This window comes from Penaeus chinensis, chromosome 6 (assembly GCF_019202785.1).
Source record: "Penaeus chinensis breed Huanghai No. 1 chromosome 6, ASM1920278v2, whole genome shotgun sequence".
NCBI classification, from domain to species: Eukaryota; Metazoa; Arthropoda; class Malacostraca; order Decapoda; family Penaeidae; genus Penaeus; species Penaeus chinensis.
Genome location: NC_061824.1, coordinates 4,658,570 through 4,671,069, shown reverse-complemented (window position 1 = coordinate 4,671,069; position 12,500 = coordinate 4,658,570). Strand labels below are relative to the sequence as shown.

General features: G+C 49.1%; 1 protein-coding gene across 5 annotated transcripts in view; it reads left to right on the top strand.

Moving 5' to 3' along the window:
* Positions 1–12,500, top strand: part of LOC125026380 (protein pangolin, isoforms A/H/I/S-like) — a 411,657-nt gene that overhangs the window by 36,012 nt on the left and 363,145 nt on the right. For all 5 annotated transcript variants that reach the window (XM_047614794.1, XM_047614790.1, XM_047614791.1 and 2 more), the window contains exon 3: positions 2,017–2,096. In XM_047614794.1, coding sequence (XP_047470750.1) covers positions 2,017–2,096 — 80 coding nt within the window. The remainder of the gene's footprint in view (positions 1–2,016; positions 2,097–12,500) is intronic.

The following is a 12,500-nucleotide window of genomic DNA, read 5'->3' as shown; positions in this document are numbered from 1 at the left end:
CTTGATGACATACTATCGGTCTATCTTGGGCGTCATGGCACTCATCGCTATCACCGATTCTCTTCATTATCGCTATAATCACTTCCTATGATTATGAACATACTCGTCATTAACATTATCATCGTCAGAAGCGACATCATCATCATCTTCATCGGCAGCATCATCTCTATCACAATCATCATCTTCATCTCAGCCATTAGTATAACCATCATCACCATCAACCTCACCATACAACTTCCATTACTATTGCTATCGAAAATCCCTCCACAGCCTCTTCCCTTGACCCTGTGCCTACCTCAGTCCCCCGTGCCTCTTGACACTGTCATCACTACACGCCCTTCTTTCACCACTTTTTTTTTTTTTTTTTTTTTTTTTTTTTTTTTGGTCTCACCATAACACTCATGAATTTGTAAACAAAACAACAAAAATCTTGTGCGTCAATCAAAAGTCGATTTGCCAACTGACGCCGGTTACGCAGTTACAGCGAGATAAGGTAGATTGTAGATTTATTTTCTTGTATCTTACCTCGTGGACAGGTCTTTTCAGAGACTTGGGAAGAGAGAGAAGAACTGGGAGTGGGGGAGGGAGAGGGGGAGGGAGAGGAGAGGAAGGGAGTGTGAACGAGTGTGTGTGTGTGTGTGTGTGTGTGTGTGTGTGTGTGTGTGTGTGTGTGTGTGTGTGTGTGTGTGTGTGTGTGTGTGTGTGTCTGTTTTAATGTGTGTCAGAGTGAGAGAGAAAGGAAGAGGGAGTGAGGGAGAGAAAGGAAGGGAGTGAATGAGTGAATGTGAGTGAGTGGGCGAGTTGAGTGAGTGAGGGAGTGAGAGAGGGAGAGAGGGGAGGGAGGGGGAGGAAGAGAGAGGGGGGTAGAGAGAGAGAGAGGGTGGGGTAGAGAGAGAGAGAGAGAGGGGTAGAGAGAGAGAGAGGGGGGGGGTAGAGAGAGGGAGAGAGAGGGGGGGTAGAGAGAGGAAGAGAGAGGGGGGTAGAGAGAGGGAGAGAGAGGGGTAGAGAGAGGGAGAGAGGGAGGGGTAGAGAGAGGGGTAGAGAGAGAGAGAGGGGGGGGGTAGAGAGAGAGAGAGAGGGGTAGAGAGAGAGAGAGCGGGGTAGAGAGAGAGAGAGCGGGGTAGAGAGAGAGAGAGAGGGGTAGAGAGAGAGATAGAGAGAGAGAGAGAGAGGGAGAGGGAGAGGGAGAGGGAGAGGGAGAGGGAGAGAGAGAGGGAGAGAGAGGGGCTGTCTCTTTACGATGGTTTTGCTTCTCCCTGGCGAGGAGAGGGGAGAGGGAAGGGAAAGGAGTGGCGGTGGTTATAGGATAAAGGAGAGAGGGGAGAGGGGAAGGGAAAGAGGGGGGAGGGTTATGGAGCGAAGGGGGGTTATGAGTAATATGCAACACGGGACACATTCCTGCAAGTGAGTTGTCGTTGCTGTTCTCACAAGACAATGGTGGCTGCTTGGACTCTGAACAGCACGCAAGAGCCACAACATGCGGCAAAAATTCCGGTGAAACTCTTTCCTTTATATAGAGAGGACAAAACAGACTCTTGGCTTGTACGCGGGTGCCGTGGGGCGTTCCCTCCCGCAGGAGCAAGAGGCAGTGGCGCTGTGCATGTCCCCCCCCCCCCCTCCTTCCTTCTCTTTTTTTCTCTCTTTTCTGTTCTCATTGCTTTTGTCTTTCCTTTTGGTCTCTCCAGCTGTCTCTTTTCTTCTCTTTTCCTTTTTCTCGTTAATTCCCTCTCTGTCGTTGCTTCTATTTCCTCATATTTTCCCCCACGTTATCTGTCTCTCCTTCCCTTATCTCCCTTTTCCGCCTTCCTCGCCTTCTTCCCATCCTTTTTCTCCCTTTATGGTTAGTCAATATGGTCTATAGATTATCATTTTAATCCTTTTTTTGGAGTCCCGTTAGGAAAAAAATCCTGCGCACCTGTTTTTTTTTGTTTTGTTTAGGTCTTTGATATAAACACATACACTTAAACCTATAAACTAACTTATGTTTTCCTTGTAATAATGTAGGTTTTGTTGCAGGAGCGTCGGCATGGGGTGCGGATCGCTTGGGATACTTGTCTCCGTTCGCCTACGCTTACACGAACGGCACTTCGGCAATGGTGAGTACCTTTCGTCAGTCAGTTGCTGGGATTGTTCGTTTTTGGTTGCTTTCCGGGAGGGTCTTGTGGTATTGGAAATGTTATTTGTTTGGTTACTTACTGATGCTGTGATTTTGTGATTGTAGGTTGCTATATTTCAAGAAATTGTGTGTGTGTGTGTGTGTGTGTGTGCGTGTGTGTGTGTGTGTGTGTGTGTATGTATGTATGTATGTATGTATGTATGTATGTATATGTGTGTGTGTGTGTGTGTGTGTGTGTGTGTGAGTGTGTGTGTGTGTGTGTGTGTGTGTGGATGTGGGTGTATTTCCATGGGTGTTTTGTCCACGCGTGCCGCACACCCCCCTTCTTAGCATGACGGATCACCACCGCAGTCTCTCCCATGGCTCACGACAAATTCGAGGGTGATGTGTCATATTCTGCAAATGGTGGAACTCTTACCGCAACACGTGCTTTGCGAACGGCGTTTTAGCTTAAGAGATGAATTTCTACGCATCTATTAGCAGGAATCGACATAGAAACACGTATGGACTGAAAAGAAACGCGTAAACATTTAAGACAGGAGGAATTCACATTTTGTTTTTTATTCACGGATGCGCGGGCAGGATCTTTTATTTGATTTGATTTCATTTATTTTCTTTCTTTCTATTTTTGAGGGGAGGGGGATTTCAGTCATGGATTTTGATAGTTCGTGACGATTGCATAAGTGAAGGGTATTTGATGCGGTGGGAATAGTACTGAGCGTAAAGTAAGTACTGCACACTGTGGTACTGTGAGGGTTGATGGACCTTAGTACTTCAACGTCTGCAAATCTTATCTGTGATGTGACCTTTGGCTCTGATAAGGATATTGCGTTAGAGAGGTCCTGTTTGTGCAGAGTGAGTGAGGGAGGAGGAGGAGGAGGAGGAGGAGGAGGAGGAGGAGGAGGAGGAGGAGGAGGAGGAGGAGGGGAAGGGAGGGGGAGGGGAGGGGAGGGGAGGGGAGGGGAGGGGAGGAGGAGGAGGAGGAGGAGGAGGAGGAGGAGGAGGAGGAGGAGGAGGAGGAGGAGGAGGAGGAGGAGGAGGGGAGGGGAGGGGGAGGAGGAGGAGGGGAGGGGAGGGGGAGGAGGAGGAGGAGGGGAGGGGAGGAGGAGGAGGAGGAGGAGGAGGAGGAGGAGGAGGAGGAGGAGGGGAGGGGAGGGGGAGGGGGAGGAGGAGGGGAGGGGAGGGGAGGGGGAGGAGGAGGAGGAGGAGGAGGAGGAGGAGGGGAGGGGAGGGGAGGGGGAGGGGGAGGGGGAGGAGGAGGAGGAGGAGGAGGAGGGGAGGGGGAGGAGGAGGAGGAGGAGGAGGAGGAGGAGGAGGAGGAGGAGGGGAGGGGAGGGGGAGGAGGAGGAGGAGAGGGGATAATGGGAAGAAAGAGGGGGAGAGGGAAAGAGAGAGGGAGAGGAAGAGAGGAAGAGGGAAATGAGCATCTTTTAGAACGCGGGTTTGATTTCACTCAGTGCGCCCTAAAGTCCTAGTGATTCAGCCTCGTTCTAAGAAGGACTTGTTGGAAGGGGCTTGTAGGGAAGGAAAGGGGAGGGCAGGTCCCAGGGGAGAGTCCCCGGGGGAGCCTTCACCTGATGGACACAACCCACCAATTGGTCCCCCGAGGCGATGCGTCCATCACGGGCCAGGTGGCGGCGGGCGGCGCAGGGAGGGCCTGCGCGGGGCTGGAACGGCGAGTCCTGCCCGGTTCCGATTGCAGGTGGGGCGGTGGGGTTGGCATTCAACGCTTGTATGTGTATGTATATGCACGTAATACACATGCAAACGCGCACGTATTCTGGCATATGCACTCACACTCACGCGTGCGAACACACACACAACACAATATGGGTGTGTTTTTTGTTTCCAACTCTATCTTCACAGCTTCCAATCCTTCGTTGCTTCTCTTTCTTGCCCTCGTCCCCGCTCTCCCTCCGTCTCCCTTTCCCCCCTCCCTCCTTCGATATTCCTCTTTCTTGCCCTCCTCCCCGCCCTCCCTCCTTCTTTCCTTCCTTCCTTCCTTCCCTCCCTCCTTCCCTCCTCCCCCTTCCCCCCTCCCCACACACTCCTCTCCTCCCTCCATCATCCCATCCCTCCTCCGTTTTTTCTTCTCTCCCTCTGTCCCTCCCCCCTCCCCGAAGGACGCCCTCTCCTCCCTCCCCCACCCTCACTACGAGCACGCGCCCCCGCTTTACGGCTTGACTTGGCACCTGGTCGCTAACTAGGCAGGCTGGAGGAGGTGAGACCTGGCCAATACCTGTGATGATCGTCCCAGATTAGCATTTTTGGGGTGGTGTCTGTCTGTCTCTCAGGTAGGATCTGGAACTGTCGAAAGGGATTAAATTCTGGTTGGGTATGATGATTATTGTGATTGTCATAAAAATATCGTAATTACAGTCATCGTTGTCATAACAGTCATCACCATTTTCATTTCCATTACTCTTACTCATCGTCACATGACAGATCAGTTGTGTTTTGACTGCAGAAATTATTCATGTCAAAATATTTTGCTGTGTGTGTGTGTGTGTGCGTGCGTGCGTTTTTGTATGTGTGTGTGTGTGCTTGCGCTTGTTTTGTGTGTGTGCGTGTGACCTGGCTTACTGACGCAGGTGTTGTATCAGAACTGGGGGATCCAAGGCGGTTCACATGTGTTCCGTTGACCTCGCTCAGGTGTTCCTCAGGTTGGAGGAGGCGGAGACGCGGTGACGAAACGGAGAAGCGCAGGTGTTCGCCGATGATAATACATCGCCCTTCCGTTGCGCACTTGTTTTCTTGCACTTATATTTTTGCCGCGATTTCAATATTACCCGTGGCCTCTGCTTTTTTTTTTTATTATTATTTTTTTTTTCGTCTTTCTTCCTATAATTTGAAGTTGCGAAAGCAAACACATGTTGAGTCACGCGTGCGCTTGATTCATATATTTACTTGTATGTAATTACACACACACACACACTCCTACGTGCCCGCTTGTATGTGTGTAAGTTTCTGTAACCTAGTGTTCCCTCCTTGCAAATTAATAGCCGTTCGGTTCATTTTATTCAACGCAAAGGAGAGCAACGAACAAAGTCCCGTAGCGGTGTAATTCCTGAGCCTGGCTGTGTCTCGGCGGGATGCGAGCTTATCCATGCTACATTTTAGCGCAGACAAAGGGATTGCTAAGGGCACGGAGAGAGAGGGAGAGGGAGAGAGAGAGGGGGAGGGAGAGAGGGGAGAGAGGGAGAGGGAGAGAGGGAGAGGGTGGAGGGAGAGAGGGGAGAGGGAGAGAGGGAGAGGGAGAGAGGGAGAGGAGAGAGGGAGAGAGGGAGAGAGGGAGAGAGGGAGGGAGAGAGAGAGAGAGAGGGAGAGAGGGAGAGAGAGAGAGAGAGAGAGAGAGAGAGAGAGAGAGAGAGAAAGAGCGAGAGCTCTCTCTGACACACAGACACACACACACACACACACACACACACACACACACACACACACACACACACACACACACACACACACACACACACACACACACAGATCCGGGCGGTCAACGGGCGGTGGAACTGTGTAAACAAAATGATGGGGATTAAGGAGGTTTAGCGGCCGTGACTTGACAATTTACCACTCACTGTCCGCCGCCATCTCTTGGGCTGGGGTGGAGGGGGTGGGTGGGTGGGGGGTGCAGGAGGGTATAGGAGGAGGGTACAGGGGGGTATAGGGGGATGGGTGGGTGGAGGAAGAGAGGGAGGGTGGGTGGGAGTGAGATGAAGGAGAGGGGGATGGTGGGTAGTAGGGGAAAGGGAGGGGTAGTTTGGGAAAGGAGGAAGGGGGAGGGGGAGGGGGAGGGAGAGGGAGTAGAAGGGACAGTAGGAAGGAGAGGGAAGGAGGAGGAGGAGGAGGAGGGACACGGTTGTTCACAGAAATAATAGGACAGGTAGCGATGGTCGTGGCAGGAGCGGTGGGATGGAAAGAAGGCGGTGGGAAGTCAAACGAGAAGAAAAGATTTGACACACGAGGTTCGGCGGGAGGACTGAGGGCGGCGGCGGACTTGTTTCAGGAGGCGCCCGAGAGGAGCTTAAAAAAAACAACAAAAACATTGCGATATTTCAGATTTTTTTTTTTTGTTTTTTGTATATTTTCTTTATTATAGATATTATCATTTTCACCTTGGGTGTGTTTATCATTGGCAGTTTAATTATTTTTTCACTGATGGTAATATGTATTGGAAATAATTTTGATGAAAATTATTTCAGGAATGACCATTATGTGGTAAATTTAGAAATCTCGAGAACAGCTTATATAACTGCAAGATAAAGGGAGATCAGATTCTATTTATAGTTATTTCTCTCATTCATATTTTTTGCACGTGACACTGTGTTCACATTTCTTCGTTCGGAGAGAATTTTGTAACTCGTATTTTATTTTTCTGAAACGAAAGAAAAGGAGAAATGGGAGACTAGAGGAGAACGTGGAAGAAAAATGGAAATGAAATGGAAAAGATACACAAAAGATAAAAAGAGTTGAATGTTGGTGTTGGAAAATTGTGATTAAGATTTACGAATGTGATCGTTTAAAAAAAAGATTATACACAATTACGCGAAGGAGGAAGAATGTAGAAACAATAAGAGGAAAGATAATAAACATCACCAAAAAAAATGAAAGGAAGAAAAAGAAGTCGAGAAAAAGAGAGGATCAAGAAAAGGAAGAAGCGAGAGAGAGGAAGAAAAAGAAAGAAAATTAATTCGCAAAAATAGGTCTAGAAAGAAGGGAAGAAGGAAATTTGGATTAAAAAAGAGAAGGTGAGAAAAATATGAGGACAAAAAAGTAAGAGAGAGAGAGACAGAATGAAAATGAGAATATGGGAGAGAGAGAGAGAGAGAGAGAGAGAGAGAGAGAGAGAGAGAGAGAGAGAGAGAGAGAGAGAGAGAGAGAAAGAGAGAAAGAGAGAGAGAGAGAGAGAGAGAGAGAGAGAGTAGAGAGAGAGAGAGAGAGAGAGAGAGAGAGAGAGAGAGAGAGAAAGAGAGAGAGAGAGAGAGAGAGAGAGAGAGAGAGAGAGAGAGAGAAATAGGGCTGAGACAGAGTAAGAGACAGAGCGAGAGACCAAAGCGAAAGGGAGTAAGAGAGAGCAGATACGACCTCACACACTGCCTCAGGCCGCAGCCATTGTCTTCGAGGGACGATGTTTTCGGACGACGCGGGTGCCTAGAGTAGGGGGAGGGAGAGGGGGGGAGGGGAAAGGGGGAAAGGGGAGGGGGGGGAGAGAAGGGGGTTGACGTTGGGAGGGGAAGGGAGAGGGGGGGGTGAGGGTGAGGGGTGGAAGGGTGTGAGGAAAGAGAGTGAGGGAGGGGAGAGACTGGACAGGGAGGGAGGGAGGGAAGGAGGGGGGTATGAGGAAAGAGGAAAAGGGAGAGTAGGGGTAATGGGTAGAGGGAAGGGGGTAAAAATATAAGGGATGGACGGTCGATGAGGAAAGAGGGAAATGGAGGAGAAGGTAGAAAGAGGGAGGGGAGGAGAGGAAAGGAGAGGAAGAGAGAGGAGAGGAGAGGAGAGGAGAGGAGAGGAGAGGAGAGGAGAGGAGAGGAGAGGAGAGGAGAGGAGAGGAGAGGAGAGGAGAGGAAAGGAGAGGAAAGGAGAGGGATAGGAAGAGACGGCGAAGTGGTAGCGTTTGGAAAGACGGAAGGGGGAATGTAGGGAGAAATGGGAAGAGGAAGAGAGAGAGAAAGGGCGGAGGGGGCGGGGGGGGGGGGTAGATGCATTCTTAATTATGTGGATAAAGGGAGGACCCATTATAAAGAGAGGGTATTTAAGCAAGTGTATGCTGATGTCTTCGCGACAGTATCGTTATGAACACCTTTTCGAGTTGAGGCTGATAGGTTCGATAAAGATAAAAAACGACAAAAAAAAGAAAAAAGTGAACAGCATGGTGGTATGTAATGATGAATTAAATGAGTGAAAAAATATCTTATAAATATATATAAAGATTTATGAGCGGAAATGGCTGTAGGTTTCATCCAATATTCTGTACTGTGTACTTTTCACTTGTTAATTAAACAGTGCAAGTCTTGTGGGTACATTTGTTTCTCGGTATTTTCTTGTCTTAATTACTCGCAGTATGTGCACTTTTTTCCCCTCGCGTAATTACCCTGGATTCCGGCCATCCGTAGCTTGGCAGGGAGAACCTAAATACCATCGGGTATTAATGGAAGTTCGTGTAATCCCCCCCCCCCCTGCCCATTTCAACGGTAACTCCACTTCCACTTCGCCCCTTTCTTCCCTTCCCCTTCTCTTCTCTTCTCTTCCCTTCCCCTTCCCCTTCCCCTTCCCCTTCCCTTCCCTCCCCTTCCCTTATGACTTTCCATATTTCACTGATTAATTTCCCCCCTTTCATTTCACTTTTCTGCCCTTCATACCTGTCAAAAAAAGTAGTTACGCTCTGATGCTATTACTAATAAGAATAATGCTTATAATAATAATGCCATAGATAATAAAAAGACATTAATAATAACCATGATAATTATCATTAAAAATTACTATTGCAGCTCTCACTAAGATTAGTTGTGAGGGTTGGTTGAAGGGAATTTACATTCTGGTATTTTGATGGTCGAATTGACTGATATTTAGCGTCCGTGCTTAATCCCTTCCGCGGATATTGCACAAGTGGAAAGAAAAGCAAGGGATCTTGGGAACGGAAGTGGCGACGGTCCTCAAAGAGCGCATAGAACACCGTCTCTGGGGAGAGGGAGAGGGAGAGGGAGAGGGAGAGGGAGAGGGAGAGGGAGAGGGAGAGGGAGAGGGAGAGGGAGAGGGAGAGGATGAGGGAAAGGAGGGAGAGAAGTAGAGTGAGTGGGAGGGAGAATGAAGGAGAGGGAAGGAGGGAGGGAGAGATAGTGAAACACACACACACACACACACACACACACACACACACACACACACACACACACACACACACACACACACACACACACACACACACACATACACACACACACGCACAGAGGGAGAGAGAGAAGGAGAGTGAGAAGGAGAGTGAGAAGGAGAGTGAAAGGGAGAGTGAAAGGGAGAGAGAGAGAGAGAGAGAGAGAGAGAGAGTGAGTGAGTGAGTGCGAATACAAGTCCGTACCAGGACAGTACCCCCGTGTTGCCCGTCACAGCGTGTATTTGTGTGGCTTTAAATACAGCGACGCCGTGCTCGTATAACGCCGGGGAGGTCTAAGGGCCGTGGCGTTCGAGAGAGGAGGCGGGGGGGGGGGGGGCGACCGACGACGGGGAGGAAGGGGAGGAAGGCGACAGGTGTTGCGTGCGGGGACTTCTGTCTGGTGGGGATCTCAGCGGGGGCCTCCGCGCGCTTCGAAATGTGGGGGATTTTGCCTCCTCTACCTCCTCGTCATTTCCCTTCTTCTGAACCTCCTACTTTTCACCTTTCTCTACCTCCTCCTCTGTCTCTGTTTCCACTTTTCTCCAAACTTCGTATGTCGTTATGTCTTCCTTTCCCATCTCATTTACGTCCTCCACCTCCCCTCTCTTTTCCGTCTCCTTTCCCTTTTTTTTGTCTTCCTCCCTTTCATCCTCTCTTTCCCCTCTCCCCCTGTCTTCATGTCTCTTCTCGTCTCCTTTTTAATTCCTCCCTCCACAGGTTCCTCTTTCCCCCTCTTCTCTTCGTCATCCTCCCCCACTCCACCCCCCTTCTTTTCTTCGTCCTTCTGTCGTTTTTCCCTTTCTTCTTATTCGTCCCCTGGCTCCAACGCATACCATCAGGATGACTTTTAACTCATCCTTTTACACTCTCGTCACCTTCGCCACGCAGTGCTGCATTGGCACATCCACGTTCGTCTGACTTTGCGATTTTGTTTTGTTATTAAATTCATGCTTTTAGATAGAGTTAGCTTTTTGGATTTCGTCCATTTTTTCCACCTACTTCCCTATTTTATCTCTTCTAGGAATTTTTAGAACAAAACAACAACCCAAATTATATGAATCAATACTTTGAATTTTACAAACCCGTCCAAATGGCGCTGGCGTTCGCAGACGTATACACAGAAACCCTTCAAGACTTACTGGTTTTCTCAAGCTGTTTTTCATCTTTTTTCTTGTTTTCTTTTTTCTTTTCTTAGATTAGCGGTGACCGTAGATAAGTCTGTGTGGGGGGGCCGCGAGTGGGGGTTTCCCTGGTGCATATATAGGCTCACTGGCCGCCGCAGGCACGCACGGTCGATCCCGTGATTACCCGGCGCTGGAAATGGTGGCTTTTTCGTGATCGGATTCGAAGCGGGCGAGAAGAGTTTCGGGTCTGGATATGTGTGTGTGTGTGTGTGTGTGTGTGTGTGTGTGTGTGTGTGTGTGTGTGTGTGTGTGTGTGTGTGTGTGTGTGTGTGTGTGTGCGTGTGTGCGCGCGCGCGTGTGTGTGCTCGTTCGCTCTAGTGTGTGTTTCAGTGTCTGTGCGGGTCTGATTATGTTAGCAAAGGTAAATGAATACGTACTGTCTATACCAATTGACACAAGTTTTGTACTTTAGTGTATGTAAACACACATATATGCATACGTATATAATTTACCCAAAGAGGAGAGAGAGAGAGAGAGAGAGAGAGAGAGAGAGAGAGAGAGAGAGAGAGAGAGAGAGAGAGAGAGAGAGAGAGAGAGAGAGAGAGAGAGAGAGAGACAGAGAGACAGAGAGAGAGAGACAGAGAGAGAGAGACAGAGAGAGAGAGACAGAGAGAGAGAGACAGAGAGACAAAGAGACAGAGAGACAGAGAGACAGAGACAGAGAGAGGGAGAGAGAGAGAGAGACAGAGAGAGAGACAGTCAGTCAGTGAGTCAGTCTTTGTCTAGAACGAGTGGGTGACAGAGTACGAGGCAGGTGTAGCAGGGGGTAAGGTGCAAGGGCGGCAAGGGAAGATGCTCGGAGGATGAAGGGAGAGGGGGAAGGAGAGCGAGGGTGAGGGGGTGGGCAGCGGCAGGGTGGCGGGTGATGGCGGTTACGGGTGAAGATCCTCTCATTCTTTGTGGCTGGTCTGGTGACACACGTGCTCCGATGTCGCCACAAGCACATGTCCTTTCGTATTTTTCGTAATTTTCCACCGTTCGTACTTATCGCCGTTTTCACTTGCCGTATTTGTTATACGGATCTCATAGATGGTTGGAATTCAAAAACAATATTTCGTGGAGTTGTCCTCTTCGCTCTTGGGTTAAATGAAAGAGATGCAGGTTAGCCGCACACAGCATTTTCCGCGCCGCTCCAAATTCATCAGAAGGCGTTTGTTTTCACCTCTTCCCCACCGACTTTTTTGCCCGTCGGGTTAATCGACTCGGGAATTTTCATCTTCCCCTATGTTCGGAACTGCTCGGAACGTTCGCATTAAGTGTGGAAAAAAATATGTAAATATCTTCGAATTCCGTGGGAAATTACCTCTTGTTACAACCATGATTTAACACAAATGACTAAAAAGACGAAACCGTACCGCGCTCGGCTACCTGAAGTTCTGATTGGTGGCCGAGTTTAACCATGGATGTAATTGGCTGGTATTTAGACTCGTGAGCGGTGACGCGACCGCCAGAGTTACTCGTGTTTTGTAAGGTTGTAAAGACTTTGCGAGTGTGTTCTGTTGAGTAGCTTCCAAACACCAGTTTCCTCTCGTAACACCCCACTTTCCTGTCTTGGGACATTTCTGACTTTTACTGCATATTAAGCTTAGAGATTGCATTCAGCCTGAAATAAGTTGGTGTTGATGGCTCGTCCCTTTGTCCTCTTTGTATAAATCATTCGAAGGTTGGGTTCCCTAAAGAATAAGAGGCGATTCGACGTGCATCTTGACTGCCGGCTCTGAATGGGCGCTTCTACGTGTTGTCAGTAAACAGAGAATTCATTTTTCTAAGTTTGTCACGTAGCGCCGACGTAATCTCTCCGCGGGGTTTTATTCCACTAATACTCACATTGACGATTGTGTAGCGTAAAAGCGAGCCTCTCTCGGGCGTCCCGTGTGACAGCCTGACCGCAGTCGGTTTCCATCCATGAGAAGTGTGTAAGGACAACGTGATGTTGTGGCGGGAGGCGGGAATAGCCGGTCAGTACAGAGGTCACGCTGTTTATGTAGGAGTTTTTGCGTGTGGTGCCGGCAGTCACATCTGTCTAGTGGTGTGTCGTAAGATTTTATTACCTTTGGTCGCCACGCTGCTCCTGCTGTGGTGGTGCTGTGGCCAGAGGAGCGTCACGCATAGTCCGGTATTCGGCCGCACCGCCCATAAACGCCCACTCTGTTTTGTGGCATCACTTGTCTCCTTTGCGAATCTGTGACCGCATTCTTGTCACACAGATGCTTAGCGTGGCATCAGATACCCAGTGGTTAATTCGTCCTAGATCATATAGGCCTATGCAATTAGCAAGAATGGGAGAACTCTCTTGACAAGTATTATTTTCTTAAAGTAAATATTTTCATTA